Source organism: Coregonus lavaretus (genome assembly GCF_964263955.1).
Source record: "Coregonus lavaretus genome assembly, chromosome: 3".
NCBI classification, from domain to species: domain Eukaryota; kingdom Metazoa; phylum Chordata; class Actinopteri; order Salmoniformes; family Salmonidae; genus Coregonus; species Coregonus lavaretus.
In genome coordinates this window covers 23,767,307-23,792,088 of record NC_139990.1, presented here as the reverse complement: position 1 = coordinate 23,792,088, position 24,782 = coordinate 23,767,307, and the positions used below count along the sequence as shown (strand labels likewise).

The window sequence follows — 24,782 nt, the reverse complement described above, 5'->3', positions numbered from 1 at the left end:
ATCTTTTTGGATGTTGTATTATAATACAGTATGTTCTGATCACAAAAAACAATTATGTATTGTATTGTATTGAAGTTTATTCTCGTTACAATGGTCTTCATGCTGTTGAATAGATTGACGAATCTAATAAATTCTGTATTTTTCATGTTTTCATAAATAAATAAAATGTGTTGTTGTTTTGCTTTAGAAGTCTTTGCGTGAGTAATAGTGTCATTTTATGAATAGTAATTTTACACCCCAGTTATTTTATCAATGTTTAGCTAAACTTCCTTTGAAAAGTGTTACTTATTTTAAAGACTTAATAAATGATATGCTATTTGTACATCTCAATATTTAGCAATGTTTTCAGAAGTTGCTTGCATGCATGACATATTTCTCAAAATAACAAAATATCTGTTTCATTTGAATGGTCTGCCCTTACCAGAATGGCGTCCTCGTCGTGCAACTATTAGTGGTGCATTGTGGGATATAACAAACACATGCTGACTTCGGATCAGTGAAATGCATGCTCAGTTTATGCTTTTTCCTGTTCTTTGCTCTACAAACTGGTCGTAGATCATTCGTTACACTCTGCAGTTGACCAATTCTTCACCCGGAAATGTAACTCGAGTTCATTTCGAAGGTGAGCTGAATATTTGTCAACAATAGACTAATTTGACATAAAACGAATTGAAGCGTTGCCTGGTGCAAGAGATCTTTAGTTAATAGAAATCGGCCTTTGGGTATTTTTCAAGCTGTCATCATTAGAATTTCACGACGTTGTCAAAATGAATGTGACACTTGCTGTCAAGCAGTATATCTCCAAAATGATAGAAAACAGCGGGCCAGGGATGAAGGTTCTGCTCATGGATAAAGAGACGGTAAGTCATGTAGCTAGGATGGTTACAATGTAGTGGTTCTAACGATGCACAGTGGTTACAATGTATCAGGTTACTTTTGTAAGTATGTGGACACCTGCTCGTCGGACATCTCATTCAAAAATCATGGGCATTAATATGGAGTTGGTCCCCCCTTTGCTGCTATAACAGCCTCCATGCTGCGGGGGCTTGCTTCCATTCAGCCACAAGTGCATTAGTGAGGTCGGGCAATTAGGCCTGGCTCGTAGTCGGCGTTCAAATTCATCCCAAAGATGTTTGATGGGGTTAAGGTCAGGGCTCTGTGCAGGCCAGTCAAGTTCTTCCACACCGATCTCGACATACCATTTTTGTATGGACCTCACTTTGTGCACAGGGGCATTGTCATGCTGAAACAGGAAAGGGACTTCCCCAAACTGTTGCCACAAAGTTGGAAGCATAGAATCGTCTAGAATGTCATTGTATGCTGTAGCGTTAACATTTCCATTCACTGGAACTAAGGAGCCTGAACCATGAAAAACAGCCCCATACCATTATTCTTCCTCCACCGAACTTTACAGTTAGCACTATTCATTCGGGCAGGTATCATTCTCCTGGCATCCGCCAAAGCCAGATTCATCCGTCGGACTGCCAGATGGTGAAGCATGATTCATTACTCCAGAGAACGCATTTCCACTGCTCCAGAGTCCAATGGCGGCGAGCTTTACACCACTCCAGCTGACGCTTGGCATTGCGCATGGTGATCTTAGGCTTGTGTGCGGCTGCTCAGCCATGGAAACCCATTTCATGAAGCTCCTGACGAACAGATCTTGTGCTGATGTTGCTTCCAGAGGCAGTTTGGAACTCGGTAGTGAGTGTTGCAATCGAGGACAGACCATTTTTACGCACTACAGCACTCGGCGGTCCCGTTCTGTGAGCTTGTGTGGCCTACCACTTCGCTGCTGAGCTGTTGTTGCTCCTAGATGTTTCCACTTCACAATAACAGCACTTACAGTTGACCGGGGAAGCTCTAGCAGGGCAGGAATTTGACGAACAGACTTGCTGGAAAGGTGGCATCCTATGACGGTGCCACGTTGAAAGTCACTGAGCTCTTCAGTACTGGCCATTCTACTGCAAATGTTTGTCTATGGAGATTGCATGGCTGTGTGCTCGATTTTATACACCTGTCAGCAACGGGTGTGGCTGAATTAGCCAAATCCACTCATTTGAATTGGTGTCCACATACTTTTGGCCATTTAGTGTATGTGTTGCCTATCTGAGACAGACACATTGAAGGACAGAACCTTGAATTATTCAACAAATCCTGATTTTATAAAAACATGTGAAATCACAAAAAAAGTGTCTGGACCTGTCTAAAATGCCATTTATATCAAAAATAGAGATTTGGTTGTAAAAAAGGAAACTTATCCTTTAATTATATAGATAGGAGAACCAAGCTTTTGATAATGTCATACTGTCAGCAGCTACTCAGAGAGGTATTCTGATGAGGAGGATACAAAAATGTGCATAGGCCTGAATCATTTGGACTCAATACCATATTCAGGACTGTAACCTTTCAGCTGTAACAAACAGTAATGGAAGCAAAATAATGAATCTCATTCATCTCTCTGCAAAATCTCTGGCTCATGTAGAAACGAATTTACTGCATTACAGTTACGTTTGGTCATCATGCCTATTTGTTTGTGCTTGTCCCATCAGACCAGCATCGTCAGTGTGGTCTACACTCAATCCGAGATCCTACAGAAGGAGGTCTACTTGTTCGAAAGAATCGACTCACAGAATCGAGACAACATGAAGCACCTCAAAGCCATCTGCTTCCTCAGGCCAACCAAGGTGCCCCAGTCACTGTATGCACATTGTAGCCAGCCTTTGCTCTGCATTAAAGGTCCAATGCAGACATTTTTATCTCCATATCAAATCATTTCTGGGTAACAACTGACTACCTTACTGTGATTGTTTTCAATTAAAATAGTCAAAAATAAACAAAATAGCTTCTTAGCAATTTCTAAAGCAGGGCAATTTCTCAAGCATGAATTTTGCTAGGACTGTCTCGGATTGATCTGAATGGAGAGGAGAAAACAACTGAAAATGTGCTGTTATTGGCAGAGAGGTTTGGAACTCTTTCTTATTGGTCTATTAACACATTTACTGCATGGTGATGTCACCATGGAAGGCCAAAACTCCATTCCACCAAAACAGACTGAAATTTCAGGCTGTCTTTTCAAACAGCTGTTACACTAAAAAGGATTATCATTATGTTCACAATTTCACAGTATTATTCCAACCTCATAGTGTGGAAATATAAATAAAACACAGGAAAATCACGTTTTTGACTGCACTGGGCCTTTAAGACTTTGTAGCCTACATGCTCTGTATCTACTGGATTGTGTCCATCCACAACTGTATGAATGCATATGTCAACTTCTTCATTGTACCTATACTGAATGTACACTGCATATTGCATTGCATCCATACACTATGCGCTATTTGGAGGCAAAGTACTTTAGTCGTGCTCAGTTTTGGATTTGCATGACACCCCCGACTTTCTCTCTGCCCTCTTTACAGGAGAATGTGGAAAATCTGATACAGGAGCTCAGGCGACCAAAGTACAGTGTCTACTTCATCTGTAAGGACTTCTGCACTGTTGTTCAAATCATATGGTTCTCTGTTCTGATTCTTGTGCAGGTTTTTAGATAGATCGGATCTACCAAATACAGATAAAGAGGACTAAGATTTTATGTCCCTGGCTCGTTTATATGGTTTAGACCTAAAGACTCAACATTTATTGACATTGCGATTGACCATGCATCAACATTTCATGGTGGCGGCAATTGCCCATACGGAAAAATGATATATTTACATATATTTTAACAACATGTATGTCAATTACAGATATCTAAATATTTAAATATATGGACATATTCCAACATTTTCCGTTTTCAAATACACTCAGTGGTCAGTTCATTAGGTACACCACCCCGTTCACGAGTTTTCTCCTACAGACAGTGAGTCATGTGGCCGTGGCTTGCTATATAAAGCAGGCAGACAGGCATCGAGGCATTCAGTTACGGTTCGATTTATCATTAGAATGGGCAAAACTATTGACCTTTGAGCGTGGTATGATCATCGGTGCCAGGTGCGCCAATTTCACTATCTCAGAAGCGGCCGGCCTCCTGGGCTTTTCACGCATTACAGTGTCTAGGGCAGGGGTCTCCAACCTTTTCTAGCATTAGAGCTACTTTTTAAAAATTAAACATGTCGTGAGCTACACATTTTTTCTAGCTTTCAAATAGGCACATTCTTCTCTTCTTCTCTCCCCTGCAACTCTTCCCCAGGTCCTTAGTGTACAAGAGAAAGTAGTATGTTTTCTGTCATTATATATACCTCATAAAATAAGGGGGGCCTTATAAAATGTTTTTTTTTCTTCTCCAAATTAGGTTCACAGTTACATTTTTCCTGGTTTTAGATTTGTTTAGTTTTTCACTCTTAAAATTACAATTTATCCTAGAGAAAAAGTGAAATTGGATGTTATGAGTCCATGTCAATGCTTAAATCACATCAGAAGACACATTTTATTTAGGTCTGAAAGAAAACATTTCGATTTGAGTGTAATTCCCCTTTAATTGCGCATCTGGCCCTTTAATTGCGCATATAGCGAGTGAGGAATGTGCGTCTAATGTGCCGGTCTAGCGATGGTTCTGTACTGCTGCTGCTCATTTCATGGCAAAGTTAGCAAATAATAGATACAAATTATATACTTACTCATAAGATAAGGTGTCACTAGTAGAGATAGCCTGCAGAGCTCTATCATACTATCCAGGTCTGTGCCCAAACAGTTTGAGCTTCTACTTCTAAAAATCCACCTTTCCAGAAATAAGTCTCTCACTGATGCTGCTTGCTACAGACCCCCCTCAGCCCCCAGTTGTGCCCTGGACACCATATGTGAATTGCTTGCCCCCCATCTATCCTCAGAGTTCGTACTGCTTGGTGACCTAAACTGGGATATGCTTAACACCCCGGCCGTCCTACAATCTAAACTAGATGCCCTCAATCTCACACAAATTATCAAGGAACCTGCCAGGTACAACCCTAAATCCGTAAAAAATGGCCACCCTCATAGATATCATCCTGACTAATTTACCCTCTAAATACACCTCCGCTGTCTTCAACCAGGATCTCAGCGATCACTGCCTCATTGCCTGCGTCCATAATGGGTCCGCGGTCAAACGACCACCCCTCATCACTGTCAAACGCTCCCTAAAACACTTCAGCGAGCAGGCCTTTCTAATTGACCTGGCCCGGATATCCTGGATGGATATTGACTTCATTCCATCAGTAGAGGATGCCTGGATGTTCTTCAAAAGTGCTTTCCTCTCCATCTTAAATAAGCATGCCCCATAAAAAAAAAATGCTGAAATAAGAACAGATATAGCCCCTGGTTCACCCCAGACTTGACTGCCCTTGACCAGCACAAAAACCTCCTGTGATGTACTGCATTAGCATCGAACAGCCCCCGCAATATGCAACTTTTCAGGGAAGTCAGGAACCAATATACACAATCAGTTAGGAAAGCAAAGGCTAGCTTTTTCAAACAGAAATTTGCATCCTGTAGCACTAACTCCAAAAAGTTTTGGGACACTGTAAAGTCCATGGAGAATAAGAGCAGCTACCCACTGCACTGAGGCTAGGAAGCACTGTCACCACCGATAAATCTAAGATAAAAGAGAATTTCAATAAGCATTTTGCTACGGCTGGCCATGCTTTCCACCTGGCTACCCCTACCCCGGCCACCAGCTCTGCACCCTCCGCTGCAACTTGCCCATGCCCCCTCCGCTTCTTCTTCACCCAAATTCAGATAGCTGATGTCCTGAAAGAGCTGCTAAATCTGGACCCCTACAAATCAGCTGGGCTAGACAATCTGGACCCTTTCTTTCTAAACCTAGCCGCCGAAATTGTCACAACCCCTATTACTAGCCAATCACTCTTTCGTATCGTCTGAGATCCCCAGAGATTGGAAAGCTGCCGCGGTCATCCCCCTCTTCAAAGGGGGTGACACTCTAGATCCAAACTGTTACAGACCTATATCCATCCTGCCCTGCCTTTCGAAAGTTTTTGAAAGCCAAGTTAACAAACAGATCACCGACCATTTCGAATCCCACCGTACCTTCTCCGCTATGCAATCTGGTTTCCGAGCTGGTCATGGGTGCACCTCAGCCACGCTCAAGGTCCTAAACGATATAATATCCGCGATCGATAAAAGACAGTACTGTACAGCCGTCTTCATCGACCTGGCCAAGGCTTTTGACTCTGTCAATCACTGCATTCTTATTGGCAGACTAAATAGCCTTGGTTTCTCAAATGACTGCCTCGCCTGGTTCACCAACTACTTCTCAGATAGAGTTCAATGTGTCAAATCGAAGGGCCTGTTGTCTGGACCTCTGGCAGTCTCTATGGGGGTGTCACAGGGTTCAATTCTCGGGCCGACTCTATTCTCTGTGTATATCAATGATGTCGCTCTTGCTGCTGGTGACTCTCAGATCCACCTCTACGCAGACGACACCATTTTGTATACATCTGGCCCTTCATTGGACACTGTGTTAACAAACCTCCAAACGAGTTTCAATGCCATACAACACTCCTTCTGTGGCCTCCAACTGCTCTTAAACGCTAGTAAAACTAAATGCATGCTCTTCAATCGAACGCTGCTTGCACCTGCCCGCCCGACTAGAATCACGACTCTTGGCGGGTTTGGCTTAGAATATGTGGACAACTACAAATACCTAGGTGTCTGGTTAGACCGTAAACTCTCCTTCCAGACTCACATTAAGCATCTCCAATCCAGTTAAATCTAGAATCGGCTTCCTATTTCGCAACAAAGCCTCCTTCACTCATGCTGCTAAACATGCCCTCGTAAAACTGACTATCCTACCGATCCTTGACTTCGGATGTAGTCTCACCCCCATATTGTTATTTACATTGTTATTTACTTTGCTAATTTGCACCCCAGTATCTCTATTTGCACATAATCTTCTGCACATCTATCACTCCAGTGTTAATACTAAATTGTAATTATTTTTGCACTATGGCCTATTTATTGCCTTACCTCCATAACTTACTACATTTGCACACACTGTATATAGATTTTCTATTGTGTTATTGACTGTACGTTTTGTTTATTCCATATGTAATTCTGTGTTGTTGTTTTTATCGCACTGCTTTGCTTTATCTTGGCCAGGTCGCAGTTGTAAATGAGAACTTGTTCTCAACTGGCTTACCTGGTTAAATAAAGGTTAAATAAAAAAATAAAAAAACTAGCTAGCTAGGAGGCGGGGGCGACCAGTAGACTGTGTCCTTAGCCCCCCGCCTGTCGCGCACTGTTTTCCAGCAGTTTTGTTAACAACGGTGAGAGCAGGTGGGAGCGAAAGACACCGTCTACCGCTAGCTAGCAAGGAGGAGTCCTGTAGGCAGGGGCGAAAAAACTAAGTTAATACTTTAAACTAACCTCAGTCTTCAAGTATTGTGGTGGCAGCATCATGTTATGGGTATGCTTGTCATCAGCAGGGACTGATGAGTTTGTCAGGATCCAAATAAATATGAAAGGAGCAAAGCCCAGGAAAAAAGTTAGAGGAAAACCCACCTCAGTCTTCTGAAAACCTTTATTTTTCAGAGAGACAATTCCAAACAATTTAATACCAAATACACACCAGAATGGCTTTCCAAGAGGTGTTGAGTGTTCCTAAATGGTCTAGTCTCAGTCCTGACTTAAATCTGCTTAAAAAATCAGAGACACGGTTTAAATATCACTGTCCATAAATGATCCCCAACCAAATTTACTAAGCCTGAGCAATTTTTACAAAAATGATGGAACATGACAAATTGTGATTGAAAATATATTTGAATTTATTTTCAAATATATTTACAGATATGTTCTACATTCAAGTGTCTTTTCGAAATAAACACCTCATTTATTTTTTACTATGTTTCATAACTGGCAGGTAGGCTATACCTCAATAGCTGGAGAATTTATTTTCAATTACAACTCAATGATCCATCTTTTGCATGCCAAAAAACTATTTTGGAACCTAATGCTCCCGAGTGGCGCAGTGGTCTAAGGCCACTAGAGATCCTGGTTTGAATCCAGGCTCTGTCGTAGCCGGCTGGGACTGGGAGACCCATGGGGCGGCGCACAATTGGCCCAGCATCGTCCAGGGTAGGGGAGGGAATGGCCGGCAGGGATGTAGCAATGCCAGGGTTGTGGGTTCGATTCCCACGGGGGGCCAGTATGAAAAATTTTAAAAATAATGTATGCACTCACTAACTGTAAGTCGCTCTGGATAAGAGCGTCTGCTAAATGACTAAAATGTAAATGTAAAAATGTTCCAGGGGTCAATAGAGACTCAACATTGGGGTAGAGAAGGTTGTGAGGTGTGAGCGTGTATTTATTTATTTATCTATTTATATATTAGAAAAATACATTTCCCCAATATATTTAAATTTTATTTAAATATATTCCAATATATTATTTTTCCCATTTGGGTGACATCCTCCTCATAATCCTTTCTAGACTTCAGCAACGTCATCAGTAAGAGTGAGATAAAAGCCCTGGCCGAGGCGGATGAACAGGAGGTGGTTGCAGAAGTGCAGGTAAGTTAACGCTAAGGGCAGTACTGTAGGACAGTATTCATCAGTTAGGTACCCAACTATTAATATTTGTATTAATTGTTTTACTATTCTGGGATTTTCTTTTTATTGTTGTTTTTGGTGGAATGATGGTCCACCGGTTTTTCCTACTAGTCCTGATTCCACATGTTTATCATTTCTGTTTCTAGTTATAACCACTTTATAGTACACGTAGTCTTGTAATAGCCAGGTAATCCTTTGACATTTAAACTGGAAACGAATAATTCAATTTCTCTCTTATATGACTGCAGGAGTTCTATGGAGACTTCATTGCTGTAAACCCACACCTTTTCTCCCTCAACCTCAGTGGTGTGGCAAGGGTAAGACATGCAAATATGCCATGACGCTTTGGATATGTGACAATTTATATTGTGGTTTATTATTCATCTGCATTGATTTTAGTTTAATGTTTAATATTTGTCTCTGCATATGTCATATTCCCTCTGTATTTTGGATCTATTTACAGAGTGCATTCCCATCTCATACTGTGTGTGTATTGCAGGGTCGAAGCTGGGAGCCCACTCTCCTGCCACGTACCACCCAGGGTCTGACCTCGGTGCTGTTGGCCTTGAAGAAATGTCCCATGATCCGCTACCAGCTGTCCTCAGACATGGCCAAGAGACTGGGAGAGAGCGTGAAGGTGAGTAATATCACATGCACACCTATCACATGCACGCGCGTACACGCCAATCTCACTACCCCTCTCCTCCCCCAGCAAATCATCACCAAGGAGTATGAGCTGTTTGACTTCAGGAAGACAGAAGTGCCTCCTCTCCTGCTCATCCTGGACCGCAGCGATGATGCTATCACCCCACTACTCAACCAGGTCAGAACTAAGAGTCAGGGTGATGACGCCATCACCCCTCTACTCAACCAGGTCAGAACTAAGAGTCAGGGTGATGATGCCATCACCACACTACTCAACCAGGTCAGAACTAAGAGTCAGGGTGATGACGCCATCACCCCTCTACTCAACCAGGTCAGAACTAAGAGTCAGGGTGATGACGCCATCACCTCACTACTCAACCAGGTCAGAACTAAGAGTCAGGGTGATGACGCCATCACCCCACTACTCAACCAGGTCAGAACTAAGAGTCAGGGTGATGACGCCATCACCCCACTACTCAACCGGGTCAGAACTAAGAGTCAGGGTGACGACGCCATCACCCCACTACTCAACCAGGTCAGAACTAAGAGTCAGGGTGATGATGCCATCACCACACTACTCAACCAGGTCAGAACTAAGAGTCAGGGTGATGACGCCATCACCCCTCTACTCAACCAGGTCAGAACTAAGAGTCAGGGTGATGATGCCATCACTCCACTACTCAACCAGGTCAGAACTAAGAGTCAGGGTGATGACGCCATCACCTCACTACTCAACCAGGTCAGAACTAAGAGTCAGGGTGATGACGCCATCACCCCTCTACTCAACCAGGTCAGAACTAAGAGTCAGGGTGATGACGCCATCACCCCACTACTCAACCGGGTCAGAACTAAGAGTCAGGGTGACGACGCCATCACCCCACTACTCAACCAGGTCAGAACTAAGTGTCAGGGTGATGATGCCATCACTCCACTACTCAACCAGGTCAGAACTAAGAGTCAGGGTCGTGTTCAGTATGCACAACAGAAGAAAACTAAGTGTTGTCTGAATATTTCCAATAACAAATGTCCGTTGGAACTAATAGTCAGAAGATACATTTCAAAGATAATCTACCTGTTTTCTAGCTTGGTACCAGACTGAGCATTTTATCAGTCGGAACCCAGGCTACATTTTTACAAAAAGGTAGGCAATGACCAAGTCATATATACTACGTACTTGCAGTATATTCACATCATTCTGATGTGTACTGCAGCCTCTGATCACTTGGGGGCAGCAGAGTCTTATACATACATTTACCAAGCCTGCAACCTGCACAGTGAACTAGCTCATGTACTCAAGGCCCTTTGTGTCACACATAATGTACCAATCTTTAGCGTACATTAGAAAAGCTAATCAACTGGCGAAAACCTCATACACCCTTCATCGCTGAATGGAATTAGTAGAGATTAAGTTAACTTTATTTGAATTGTAGGTTTCATTGTTTTGGTTTCATTGTTTGTTGCCCTGCTTTCTCTAGTGGACGTACCAGGCCATGGTGCATGAGTTGCTTGGCCTCAACAACAACCGTATTGACTTGTCCCGAGTCCCAGGGATCAGCAAGGAGCTGAAGGAGGTGGTGCTGTCTGCAGAGAACGATGAGTTCTATGCCAACGTGAGTCCCAGTCTCTAGGCCTGGTTCCAATTCTACACAAATGTTCCTTTTTGCATTGAAACGGTCCCATTTGGGCAGGCTGGCAGGTAGCCTAGAGCAGGGTTCCCCAACGGGCTGAATTTCAGCGCCAAGTGATTACAATTTTGGAAATCTGTTCCAAAGTATACCCACGCGTAATAGAGAGATGTGATCGTATACAAATGTAAGCAAGATTTGAAATGATTATGTTTGAATCAAATGTTATATCTATTTGGGCTTCTTGCGGTCAATTTGCAGTCTACAAATTATTTGTAATTATGTTCCGGCCCCCTGACCATCCGCTCAAGAAAGGAATCGGCCCGCGGCTGAATCTAGATGATGATCCCTGGCCTAGAGGTTAGGAAGGCAGTTCAGCAACCCTCTGTAAGAAGACTCTGAAGGAAAATATCTGGCGGAATGTGTAGCAGTTGGTCAGTGAGGGAAGGTTAAAGAATTCCGACAGGGCCAGACGTTGGCTGACAACTTCCAATTCACTCACACATTCTCTTATTCAGAATCTGTACCTGAACTTTGGAGAGATCGGCACAAACATCAAGAACCTGATGGAGGACTTTCAGAAGAAGAAGCCCAAGGAGCAACAAAAGCTGGAATCCATCTCTGATATGAAGGTGAGAGCTGGGCACTGTAGTCCCACAGGAACTCAATTTCCCAGCATGTCCTGTAGCAGTTGCTCATTTAGGACCACTAACACATCTCAGCCTCATTAGTTAATAACCAATCGCAATTAGATTAATTATCTCTTAATTACAATAATGATACAAACTTTAAATAATTGCTGCACGTTTGTTTTCTTTCTACTTTTTAATCTTTCCCTCTGTTTTTCTCTGCAGGCGTTTGTGGACAACTACCCCCAGTTCAAAAAGATGTCAGGCACAGTGTCGAAGCATGTGACTGTGGTGGGCGAGCTGTCTCGCATGGTGAGCGAGAGGCACCTGATGGAGGTGTCAGAGGTGGAACAGGAGCTGGCCTGCCAGAATGACCACTCAAGCGCATCACAGGTAAGGGATACTTTGGGATTATGTTAACGAGGCCCTTTATCTACTTCCCCAGAGTCAGATGAACTAGTGGATACCATTTTTATGTCTCGGTGTCCAGTATGTAGGAAGTTAGAGTTAGGTCTGCAAACCAATGCTAACTAGCTTTATTTTTTAATTTACCGGTAGGAAACACATTTCTATTATTCCCAATAGAATTTCCTGAAATTAATCAACACTCCAATCCTGCTCTGCATTGACTTGATGCCAGAGACTGACTAGAAATACACTACTATATATATAGATGTAAACACAAGTCAAATATGAACCAGACAGAGGCTAGACACTGACCAGACACAGTACTGAAATAGACATGACATGTGGTAGACAAAGAGCAGACACTGCCCAATATGTAAATGTAGGGGGTCCTATCACTGTCATGTGACATTACATTTTAGTCATTTAGCAGACGCTCTTATCCAGAGCGACTTACAGGAGCAATTAGGGTTAAGTGCCTTGCTCAAGGGCACATCGACAGATTTTTTACCTAGTTGGCTCGGGGATTAGAACCAGCGACCTTTCGGTTACTGGCACAATGCTCTTAACCACTAAGCTACCTGCCGCCCCCCTAACATCACATGGTTTTTTTTCTGGGGGGGGCCTACAGCTCAATGTTTTATTATACAATAACACCAATAGTTCACATGAAAGCATTCAGAAAGACACACAATATTCTCTGTACTTTGTGTTGGTTGAAGAAGAGGACAGCCCACTGCTGTATCGTGTGTATAGACTTGGCCAATTATAATAGTGACTATCAGAATACACTTAAACACTGCACATAGAAACCATAGTGAAGTATAATTACAAAATAAAGATTTTATTAAACGCTATGTAAAATGTACTCCCTGTTTCTCCACAGAATGTGCGTCGGCTGCTGCAGAACCCGCGGGTGAGTGAGCTGGACGCGGTGCGCCTGGTGATGCTGTACGCACTGCGCTACGAGAGACACAGCAGCAGCATCCTGCCGGGCCTCATGGAGGAGCTCAACAGGAAGGGCGTGTCAGAGAGGCATCGCAGGGTAAGGGATCATTCTATACTGTCCCACTACCTGGCCCTTGGGCCAACATGAGGACTGTACACTGTTGTTGTACTTGTCTTATATTATGTAGAATATGTTATTAATTTGGGAGTTTTCAATGCCCCTGTGGGGATAAATAAATATACATTCAACTCAACAATGTACATACAGTATGTTGGTATGTTTACATTTGACATTTTAGTCATTTAGCAGATGCTCTTATCCAGAGCGACTTACAGTTAGTGAGTGCATACATTTTATTTATTTATTTTTTATTTTTTCATACTGGCCCCCCGTGGGAATCGAAGCCACAACCTTGACGTTGCAAGTGCCATGCTCTACCAACTGAGCTACACAGATGTTTGATGCATCTGTCTTATTAATCTAGACAGGGTTAGAATAATCAAATTATGCCTTTTTATCCTGTTTAACCGGCATCTTTTACCTCAGATGGTAACGTCCATGGTGGAGTATGGAGGGAAGAGGGTGAGAGGAAGTGACCTCATCAACCCCCAAGACGCAGTCGCCATCACCAAACAGTTCTTCAAGGGGCTGAAGGTACACCATTCTCCCCATAATTTAGACAGATACTAGCTGTAGTTTTGTGTCCATCTAGCCATTTTCAACCAGATTCTAATAAAACACCTTTTGTTTTGTGTGCGTGCGTGTCTCCAGGGAGTTGAGAATGTGTACACACAGCATGCACCGTTACTGCAGGAGACCTTGGACCAGCTGATCAAGGGGCGGCTGAAGGACAGTCAGTTCCCCTACTTAGGACCCAGCTCCCTTAGAGACAGGTAGGGTGATACACACACACACACTTACTTAGACACACTTAAAGACACAACCTCAGACCCTACACCTGTATAGCCAAACACACGCAATTCTACACACTATCAATGATACGTAAAAACACACATTCTGTGTGTATGAGCACATAAGCCTACAGTTCATCACCATAATTGGATGACCCCAACCGGATGCTAGCCTATCAGTGATTACCATGTATTTCCTCTTCAGGCCACAGGATATCATAGTGTTCGTCATCGGAGGGGCCACCTATGAGGAGGCGCTGGCGGTCTACAACCTGAACCGCACCATGCCAGGGGTTCGGATCGTACTGGGCGGCACCACCATCCACAACACCAAGAGGTCAGAATCATCAAACACTCCTCGTGACCTAGTCGCCTCAGTCAAATTACATCCAAACATAGCCATTAGACATCCATTATTTTTTACCAGGTCAATACATATGATCAAAATGGCTTAACCCCCTAGAGTCGATGTCCACGCCCCCGCGGAAATCTAATTAGCATAATACAAAAATCCCCATCAAAATCTGTCTGTTTAATCTAGAGATATCTGTTTTTGCATGGGCTACGTCTCAATCCATTGCATACGCCAATGGCGGCCTTCCGCATCTGCGGTGGAAGGTGGCTGAGCTACAGCGGTGTTTGTCAGACCATGAGTCATCCCGAAAATCGGTCTTCTCACGAATATGTCTGTAGCGTCCGAACGGTTTGGCCTAACTAATATGACCACTCCATGGAAAGATGAGACTCTCCCGAACACGATGGTGTTCTCCGTTTTGCTATTCATCTCATTGTACACACGCTCACTCACCAAAGCTCTTCCATTCTTTCCCATGCTTACTATGATAAGGCCATTTCCGAGAGACAAATCTGAATGACATCATCGTTCATTAGTGGTGATACTGTCAGGTCCATGCACATGTTAATATGGCCAAGCTTCTCCAGGACATTTAGGCCTAATACAATGTGCTATGACATAGCCTACTGAAGCTCACAACATGTCAATTTGTCTTGCATTACAAATAGTCCCAGCCATAGCTTCGGGAAGATATTTTGAGGGGGGTGCTGGAGGTGAGGAAGAATGTTTTAGGCCTACCAGATTTAATCTAACGATATAATGCTTATCTTTATTTAAAAAATATTCTTATAGAAAAATTACGAATTAGCCTCTTTCTGTATGCCTATATCTGTAACAGCAGAGGCAGTAGCCTATCTGACAAGCATAAAGAAGTACATGTTGGTGTCGTAGCATGCCACTGGCATATCTCTCTCTCTCTCTGGGGCTAGGCCTAAGCTTCTCTTCCTTTTATTATATTAATTGTTTTAATATTCATATCATACAGCCTATAGGCCTATGTATGCAATGCCCTGGTGCATTTAGTGCTCAAATCTCTGACAGCTAAACCGTGAGGTGGACAATTATTGTTTTAGGAAAGTAAAATCCAATAAAACAATAAGCTATACAATTTTGCAAGGAATAGTGTTTTTGTAATTTGTTATAGGCTGTTTTTAAGGAAATGTAAATGTCTCATTTGGCCAATATCCTTAGTTTATTGATGATGCTGTCTGTGTGGGTGGACGCTCTAATGGGTTATGCACCCAATGCATGGATGACCAGTACATTTCTCAAATGTCCGATGAATTAAAATCTTCCTCAGTCACTTGTCCGGCGCTGAATTTTCCTGACGGAAACTCTTTATATACAGTGTATATATAATATAGGCTACAGTAGGCTAGAAAATAAACTTTCCAGTGACACTATTGGTGGTAGATGGGTAAATAAAAAAAGGCAGACATTGAATATCCCTTTGAGCATGGTGAAGTTACTAATTACACTGGATGGTGTATCAATACACCCAATCACTACAAAAGATACAGGCGTCCTTCCTAACAGTTGCCGGAGAGGAAGGCAACCGCTCAGGGATTTCGCCATGAAGCCAATGGTGACTTTAAAACAGTTACAGAGTTTAATGGCTGTGATAGGAGAACTGAGAATGGATCAACAACATTGTAGTTACTCCACAATACTAACCTAATTGACAGAGTGAAAAGAAGGAAACATGTACAGAAAATATTCCAAAAGATGCATCCTGTTTACCTGCAAAACACCAGTCTCAACGTCAACAGTGAAGAGGTGACTCTGGGATGCTGACCGTCTAGGCAGAGTTGCAAAGAAAAAGTCATATCTCAGACTGCCCATCTTAATCTTTTCTTTTTATTGGCCAGTCTGAGATATGGCTTTTCCTTTGCAACTCTGCCTAGAAGGTCAGCATCCCGGAGTCGCCTCTTTACTGCAGACATTGAGACTGGTGTTTTGCGGGTACTATTTAATGAAGCTGCCAGTTGAGGACCTGTGAGGCGTCTGTTTCTCGAACTAGACACTCTAATGTATTTGTCCTCTTGCTCAGTTGTGCACCGGGGCCTCCCACTCCTCTTTCTATTCTGGTTAGAGACAGTTTGCGCTGTTCTTTGAAGGGAGTTGTACACAGCGTTGTACGAGACCTTCAGTTTCTTGGCAATTTCTCACATGGAATAGCCATAATTTCTCAGAACAAGAATAGACTGACGAGTTTCAGAAGAAAGTTCTTTGTTTCTGGCCATTTTGAGCCTGTAATCGAACCCACAATTGCTGATGCTGCAGATACTCAACTAGTCTCAAGAAGGCCAGTTTTATTGCTTCTTTAATCAGCACAACAGTTTTCAGCTGTGCTAACATAATTGCAAAAGGGTTTTATAATGATCAATTAGGCTTTTAAAATGATAAACTTGGATTAGCAAACACAACGTGCCATTGGAACACAGGACTGATGTTTTCTGATAATGGGCCTCTGTACGCCTAGGTAGATATTCCATTAAAACTTTTGAATGGTAGTGTAAATCAGCATGTAAATCTATGGCAAGACCTGAAAAATGGTTGTCTAGCAATGATCAACAACTTGAGAGCTTGAAGAATTTTGAAAATAATAATGTTGCACAATCCAGGTGTGGAAAGCTCTCGGAGACTTACCCAGAAAGACTCGCAGCTGTAATCGCTGCCAAAGGTGCTTCTACAAAGTATTGACTCAGGGGTGTGAATAATTATGTACATTTGTAAACATTTCAAAAAACATGTTTTCACATTGTCATTATGGGGTATTGTGTGTAGATGGGTGTGAACAATATATTTAATCCATTTTGAATTCAGGCTGTAAACACAACAAAATGTGGAATAAGTCAAGGGGTATGAATACCTTCTGAAGGCACTGTAGCTACCGACAGGAACATTAAGCAAGCCAAGACTAACAACACAAACAAACTGACTATACAGCTACAAATAGTGAGTGAAGTTACAAACTGCCTATATTAAACAAGTTAAATGTCTTAACTGTGAACAAATGTTTTCCACACACATAGCTAAGTGTAGCCTACTTGGACACTTCCCACTCTCCCACGCCAAATAGCCTGAAGCCACAGGGCTCTTCTCGCAGGCTTTATTTCCCTACGTGGGAGCACTGCGAACCGTAGGTCGGGCTTTCTGACCTGGTTACAGGTACATTGAACAACACAGTAGCTTTTTGACATGTTTGTTATTTCTGTATAACAAGAAATTGACAACGAAGTTGGGAAAGAATGTTTGTTTTCCCCAATTTGTTGGCATGGTCGAGGGGAATTCCTTCTTATGACGTGAACATCGACTCAGTCACCTGGGAGTCAGTGTTCTGTTCTGTACATAAAGTTTTTGTTCAATTTACTGAGATGACTTCACTAATTTTAAAGGGGAATTTTACTCGATAACCATTTCACTCATTAAAATCTTTTTTGTTGTTGTTGTAAAATGTCCCTTTGATATGTAACTTTTCTACTCATGGGGGTTCACTGTTCAGGTGATGACTAAGGATATTAGTTGTCTTCGGTATGGTTTACATTTAAGACATTTAGCGTTTACTATGTCCATGTTATCCCTTGCTTGAATGGAGTCGCCTAAAGAGTAATTCAGCTTGCATACCTTCGTCTTTTGAACCTTTAGTTGTTCTTTGTGTTGCATGAAAATGTGGAATCAAGGCCCTTCCTCGGAAAAGCAGTTCTTGCTTGACCAGGCATTTACCGAATCGCGACTCCTCTCTCTTGTTCTCTCTCTCTCTTTCTCTCTGACTGTGTTTGCTGAATGAAGATTCTCTCTACTCACGGCCTCTCTCAGCCTCTCCCCCTCTCCCTCTCTCTTTCCCTCTATTGCTCTCTCTCTTTCTTTCTCTATCTCTCTCTCAGGCTGAGCTGAGCTGAATAGAACATTGTGTGATCACGTAACACAGGGGTGCTCAGGAGATGCGTCAGCGCTCTTTTTGCAGTGCCCCTTCTGACACTCCTGTGTGGGATCGCCACTGTTCTCTTTCATCATGGGGTCTGGAAACACAGAAACACACCCACACACAGACGTCAAACACAGACGTCAAACCAAACATTTATTTCCCGGTTATATGACAACTTAATGCTCCTCATCAACCTTTTATGAGATTCCAACCTGAGCAGGTTGAGATTGACCAGGTCTTACACGAGAAGTGATTTAGGCAAGAGAGACCAACGGTTCCGGTTTGCAGTGCTATTACATTACCTGGGTTGCTAAGCAGCACTTATGTGCTGAGTGATGATGCTCCTTGGCCGTGCCTTTGACATTTTATAGCGGAGCGCTTGCTGATGCAGCTCAAGTGAAGTGTCTCTCGCTCTGGGCTATGCAACACCATCTAACAATTTCTACCTCTTGGAATTGAACTTGCAACCTTGCTCTGATCCTGAGGAGTTTCGTGTTGTACTGCAGCACTCTCTCTTGTGCTGCCAAAGATGATAGGTGCACCTGTGTGTGTTGTGAGGTTTATTTTTAACGTGCCATTGCTGTCCCATGCTAGCGAAATGCTGATGCTCGCTATATATGGCTTGTTTACATTTTTTGTGTCTTGATGTTGTCTCTGTTGTGTCTGTCACAGGCTTGTTTATATAAGCTGACGTTGACATACTGCCACGTTCATATTTCAGTTCTCTGATGCTAGCTGTATTTTAATTGTTACGTTTTCCTTGATTCTAAATTCCGACTGTTTATATTTTAGCTCTTAGGGCAGATTCTAGTGACCCTAGATAGATGCCATCTAGATGCTGTCTCCTGCTGTTGTGACATTGAGTAAGGCACTTAACCCGTAGGTTGCAGAGGGGGGCAGGGCAAGGTGTTGGCTGACCCTGGCTTCCAACTCTTTCAGGGTTTGTGTGTGTTGGTTGGGTTAAAAGCTAAAAAAGCCTATGATCGGAAAATTACAATGCACATTGAAGTACTCTTCTAACATCTACTTGCCCATTATTTATCCTTTTAATGTTGGCTGTGACGGCACGTCCCATGCTTTTTTTTAGCTCATAGCGCAGCGTGGTGCATTTGGACCATGATCTACCCCCTCACCCACAGACGCACTGTAAGCCAATATGAATGGGGCTCTTTAATGCGTCTTTAAGCTTCTCCTCTGTGTCTTTCCACCCTTTTGTACTGCATGAGTCGCTCGCTGCCCATAGGTACTTACTCACAAGTTGTTTTGTGATAATGCTCCCTGCAACCAGCCACACAAAGACACAGTAAACCGCTTTGGGGGATTTGTCCAGGCCACCCTTTACTACTGTGTACCGCCTCAGTGGACCAAAAGCTGCAGATACAGTGCCTTCAGAAAGTATTCATACCCCTTGACTTATTCCACATTTTGTTGTTACAGCCTGAATTCAAAATTGATTAAATATTCTTTATTTTTTACCAATCTACACACAATACCCCATAATGGCAAAGTGAAAACCAGAATTTTTTGCACATTTATTAAAAATGAAATACAGAAATATCTAATATATAAGTATTCACACCCCTGAGTCAATACATGTTATAAGCACCTTTGGCAGCGATTACAGCTTTGAGTCTTTCTGGGTAAGTCTCTTAACAGCTTTGCACACCTGGATTGTACAATATTTTAACATTATTATTTCTGAAGTTCTTCAGGCTCTGTCAAGTTGGTTGTTGATCATTGCTGGACAGCCATGTTCAAATTTTGCCATAGATGTTCAAGCTGATTTAAGTCAAAACTGTAACTCGGCCACTCAGGAACATTCAATGTCGTCTTGGTAAGTGTATATTTGGCCTTGTGTTTTAGGTTATTGTCCTGTTGAAAGGTGAATTTCCCAGTGTCTGTTTGAAAGCAGACTGAACCAGGTTTTCCTCTAAGATTTTGCCTGTGCTTAGCTCTGTTACGTTTCTTTTTATCCCCAAAAAAACTCCCTAGTCGTTGCCGATGACAAGCATACCCATAACATGATGCAGCCACCACAATGCTTGAAAATATGAAGAGTGGTACTCAGTGATGTGTTGTGTTGGATTTGTCCCAATAATAATGCTTTGTATTCAGGACATAAAGTTAATTATTTTGCCACATTTTTTGCAGTTTTACTTATCGCAAACAGGGTGCATGTTTTGGAGTATTTTTTTATTGTATACCGGCTTCCTTCTTTACACTCTGTCATTTAGGTTACTATTGTGGAGTAACCATCCTCAGTTTGGGGGATACTACTAAGCTATATGGAATTGTTTTAAGAAGGTCATCCCAACAATCATTTTGCTATTTGATTTAGAATTTTAAGACCCCTTGAAGTATACATTTATATTTGTAATTTCTTTAGCTGCATTTGTTTTTGGTGGGCCTTACTGCTATTAACCCATTAAAACGCATTGAATAACAGATTCTATAGTCCCCCCAAAAAAATCTAAAGGAAGTTTGTTCTGAAGTGTCTGTCCTATATCTGAGAGATATAAGAAAGATCAGGAAACATTTTTTTATTATTACATTTTTACATGTATTTAACCCCTTCTTTTTGGCACTAAACAGTCTCCATATATACTGTACTTCCATAAATTTTTTCAACTGGTACCGAGGGGACCTTCAGATGAGTCTTGTGAGGCCTATGTGCGTCCTAGAGCAAAACACCAACATATACGTGTTCGTGAGAGTCACCTTTACTCATATTAGTGTGTAGCCCAAACTGTTCGGACACTACAGACAGAAGTTGGCAGATCGGCTGTACCGACTTTAGACGAGTCCCAAGACGCTTGTGGGGGTCGTAGAGCATAACAGAGAATGCCATAGTGTTTGTGAGAGTCTCATCTTCGTTTCTAGGCCAAACCGTTCGGTAGCTACAGACGATTTTATGAGAAGACCAATTTTCGGGATATCTCATGGTCTGACAAACACTGCTCTAGCTCTGTCCCCTTTCACCGATAGATTGAGACGCATCCAATGCTAATGCTAATTCTATTTCCGCAGGGGCGTGGCCATCGACCTTAGGGAGTTTTAAAGTCACCATTGGCCTCATGGTGAAATCCCTAAGCGGTTTCCTTCCTCTCCGGCAACTGAGTTAGGAAGGACGCCTGTATCTTTGTAGTGACTGGGTGTATTGATACACCATCCAAAGTGTAATTAATAACTTCACCATGCTCAAAGGGATATTCAGTGTCTGCTTTTTTTTTTTTACCCATCTACCAATAGGTGCCCTTCTTTGCGAGGCATTGGAAAACCTCCCTGGTCTTTGTGGTTGAATCTGTGTTTGAAATTCACTGCTCGGCTGAGAGACCTTACAAATAATTGTATGTGTGGGGTACAGAGATGAGGTAGTCATAAAAAAATCATGTTAAACACTATTATTGCACACAGAATGAGTCCATGCAACTTATGTGACTTGTTAAGCGAAGTTTTACTCCTGAACTTATTTAGGCTTGCCTTAACAAAGGGCTCGAATACTTATTGAGCTTTTCAAATTTCCACTTTGACATTATGGGGTATTCTGTGTAGGCCAGTGACACAAAATCTCTCAATTTTAATTTTTTTTGATTCAGGCTGTAACACAACAAAATGTGGAAAAAGTCAAGGGGTGTGAATACTTTCTGAATGAACTGTAAATGCCTACCAATACAGTAAATGCCTACCACTACCATCGTCACCGCAGGGGTCGGAATCTGCCTTTTGATAACCAGGACTGATATTGAACTCTGGTTGAATGAGACCCTATCTAGGCAGCTTTGTTTCGAAATAGCCAGGGCATATTTATGACCTCAAGGTTGTAGGTTCAATACCATGTTGCTCACTTGTGCCCTTTGAACTTTAACCTCAGGATTTAAAAAAACTCTGATTACAACACTAGATCACAGGGTTGGTTAATGCTGGAGACTCCACGTGTATCCACAGAGTTGGGTAAATCTGCCTTTTCCTACCAGGCCCCTATCATGTGGAATAATCTCCAAGTAACGTTTCATTTGGATGTGTTGCTGTCTCAGGGTCAGTTTAGGAGAAAGGGATTTTTACATTGATAAATGTGTTTGTTTTGTTTGATTTGTTTATTGTGTGTATAATATTTGCTATTTATTTAATTTTGTGTTTTAAATTGTGTATAATTTTCTTTTCTGTATTGTTCCCAGGGCACATTTGCAAATGAGACCTAGGTCTCAATGTGTTTTCCCCTGGTTAAATAAAAGTTAAATTTTTAAAATGTAAAAATACGAACATGGCAAATTAATTAAAAAGGTGTACAGCAAATGTCCAATTAGAGGATCTGGCCCGCCTTCCTTGTCTCAATTTTATTCTTCTAGATTGGTCTTTTGATTTGCCCGTTAATATTTATTCCACCCAGGAACTTTAACTTGGATATTCTTGATGGACCTTTGGTTTCCAATGTAGCTTGAGACAGACTTGAAAAATATGAAATGGAATAATTGTATAATGTCACTGTACTGTGTAGTGATTTGGCTTCTTTAACCAACACATTTCCAGCTATAACTGGAATATCCTGCATGCAGATTGATACATGTTCCACCACCATGGGATTTTCAACTCAGTGCATTTATATTAGCCGGTTGCCAGTGATGCATCTCCAGCCCAATCCTGGCTGGTTTGAGGGTAATGATGAGAAGCTTGTTGTTTCTGCCCATCTCTACCGCACCGTTCTGGGATGCCATGCTGCTCTGAGCTCCTGATGTGTCATATTAGTCAGGACAATCGTTATTAAGCACATTTCAGGCTCAATTACCAGACAAATGCACAGCCATCAAGGCTCCACCAGATCCCAACAGATGGCTACTGTTTTTTTAGTACTTGGGTGGATGGTAGGCTATCTGACCTAGGTCCCAGACCATGTGTTTAGTCACTCATTGATATAGGCTAGTCACCCAGAGCAGGCTGCATGAATGGAAACCCACTGCGAACAGATGAGCATTAACATCGGCAAATGTCACACTGGTATCGCTGATATATCACTATAGTACTCTGTAATTACTGCTCTATCATAAGTCAAAATTACATTTTTATAAATGAGCGTCTTTCATTGGCAGAGGTCTGTAAGAGAGACAAGATGGCTGCTCTTTAGAACCTTGCCTTTCAGTGACAGGAAGCCTAAATCTCTCGTGTCGTTTGCAATGACACCTTGAAATGTCTTGGGTTGAACAGCTAACAGAAATAGGTATTTTGACATTTCTCTAGAGGGTCTCTTGTTTTTTTTGCCTTGTCTCAGCCCTATCCTTGCTTTACAGACCGAAACCCTAGTGACACACACTGACACAATAATTGTGTGTGTAACACAGGGCTAGGACTGAGGTATTCATGTCTGCATGTATACCACTGTATATGGGCTTCTGTTTTTAGATGAAAACATATTTTGTGAGTCACAGAGATGATGTTGATGTACCGGCAGTACTGCTCATGCTTCTCTCAGCCTCATGAGGAACTAACGGAATGATATCATAATGTCCCTTTTCTACCCTCTCTCACAGCTTCCTGGAGGAAGTGACATTGATGGCGGGTGCGAGCCACGGCGGCGAGAGGGTACAGAGGGCGGGTGGTCATCCCAACAGACGTTGAATGTTTGTTGACACACACACTCTCACTAAATGTTGTGTCTGTTCCTTATTGTTATCACTAGCCCATGCTTTAATTCATGGATGTGTCCCACTAAAAACATTCCAGTGCTCTCAGCTGTCACTGCCACACAGCTGGACTCTTTATCGACCCCTTAAAAACTTCTTGTAACTGGGCCAATTAACTCCAACCAAATGAACATGTGACCCAATTAGACAGCCAGGTTACCTAACCCTGGGTACCAAAGCAATCTGTTCCCCACGTAACTGACTTGTGACTGAACAGAGCACAACACTCTCAATGTTAGTGTCCAATATTTGAACAAATTGCAGTGTAACATTTCCCCTTAAATTGGAGTTAAGTGGAAAACTCCAGTCTATTAGACCTTTATTTAATTCCTGAAAACAGAAGTGGCGCGAAGACTTTAGAGTCTTGTTTATCTTAAAAGTTCATATTTGGGCCCAGAATATTTAAAAATATATATCTCTAAGACAACATTATGTACAGTGTATGTTTTCCTTCCTTGCCTATGTACATTTCCCCATGCTATATACATGTCGTCCAAACCTACTGATTTTGAAATGACTGAATATTTTGTGGAAAATACCAATAAATGTAAAGAGTGAAATGTTGTGTGTTCCTTGTTTATCTTGTACACGTTTCCTGTTATGGTGTAATTATTTCCCATAACCCATTTCTTGTGGCAGTTCATGGAAGTAGCCCTCACTGTTTTGATTTCATTCATGTTATTGTGCACAACTTTCCCCCTTAGATCAATAATGATAACATAATCATCTTCCTCCGTTCAAGTCCATTATGCTAAGCCACACTCTCTCCGAATATCTTTGAGAAATTCCCCTCTGTTGTACTTTCGTTTGGACAGTATTTCCTGCACCATGTTTCTGCTATGACTTGAAAGTACAGTTCGTAAACTGTATCTACTGCTGGCTGTGTTTGGTCTTTGTTTGTGGGCTAGTGTGATTGCTCTGGTTCCACTCAGTGATTTCATGTTTGGGTAAGGAATTGAATGCAGAAAGTCTTTGGGTTTTCCCCCTCACACAACAAACAACCAAAATGTTTGGCAGCCCATGTTTGGCAGTTGATTGATTCTTTGCCAAGTGCCTACCCCCATTGCCAGCCACATGGACCACAGATATTCAGCTTGCCTCTCTATAAAACCTCTCCATACCA

General features: G+C 42.2%; 1 protein-coding gene across 1 annotated transcript; it reads left to right on the top strand.

Annotated features, from left to right (window-relative positions):
* Positions 1-607: 607 nt before the first annotated feature.
* Positions 608-24,216, top strand: LOC311122829 (vacuolar protein sorting-associated protein 45-like). Its single transcript, XM_084158108.1, has 15 exons — positions 608-860; positions 2,553-2,687; positions 3,420-3,480; positions 8,419-8,498; positions 8,786-8,854; positions 9,037-9,174; positions 9,250-9,360; positions 10,658-10,792; positions 11,326-11,439; positions 11,662-11,829; positions 12,728-12,886; positions 13,337-13,444; positions 13,562-13,683; positions 13,907-14,038; positions 23,507-24,216. Exons 1-15 carry the CDS (start codon positions 768-770, stop codon positions 23,592-23,594), a joined length of 1,713 nt encoding a protein of 570 aa, XP_084014234.1. The 5' UTR covers positions 608-767; the 3' UTR covers positions 23,595-24,216.
* Positions 24,217-24,782: the final 566 nt, after the last annotated feature.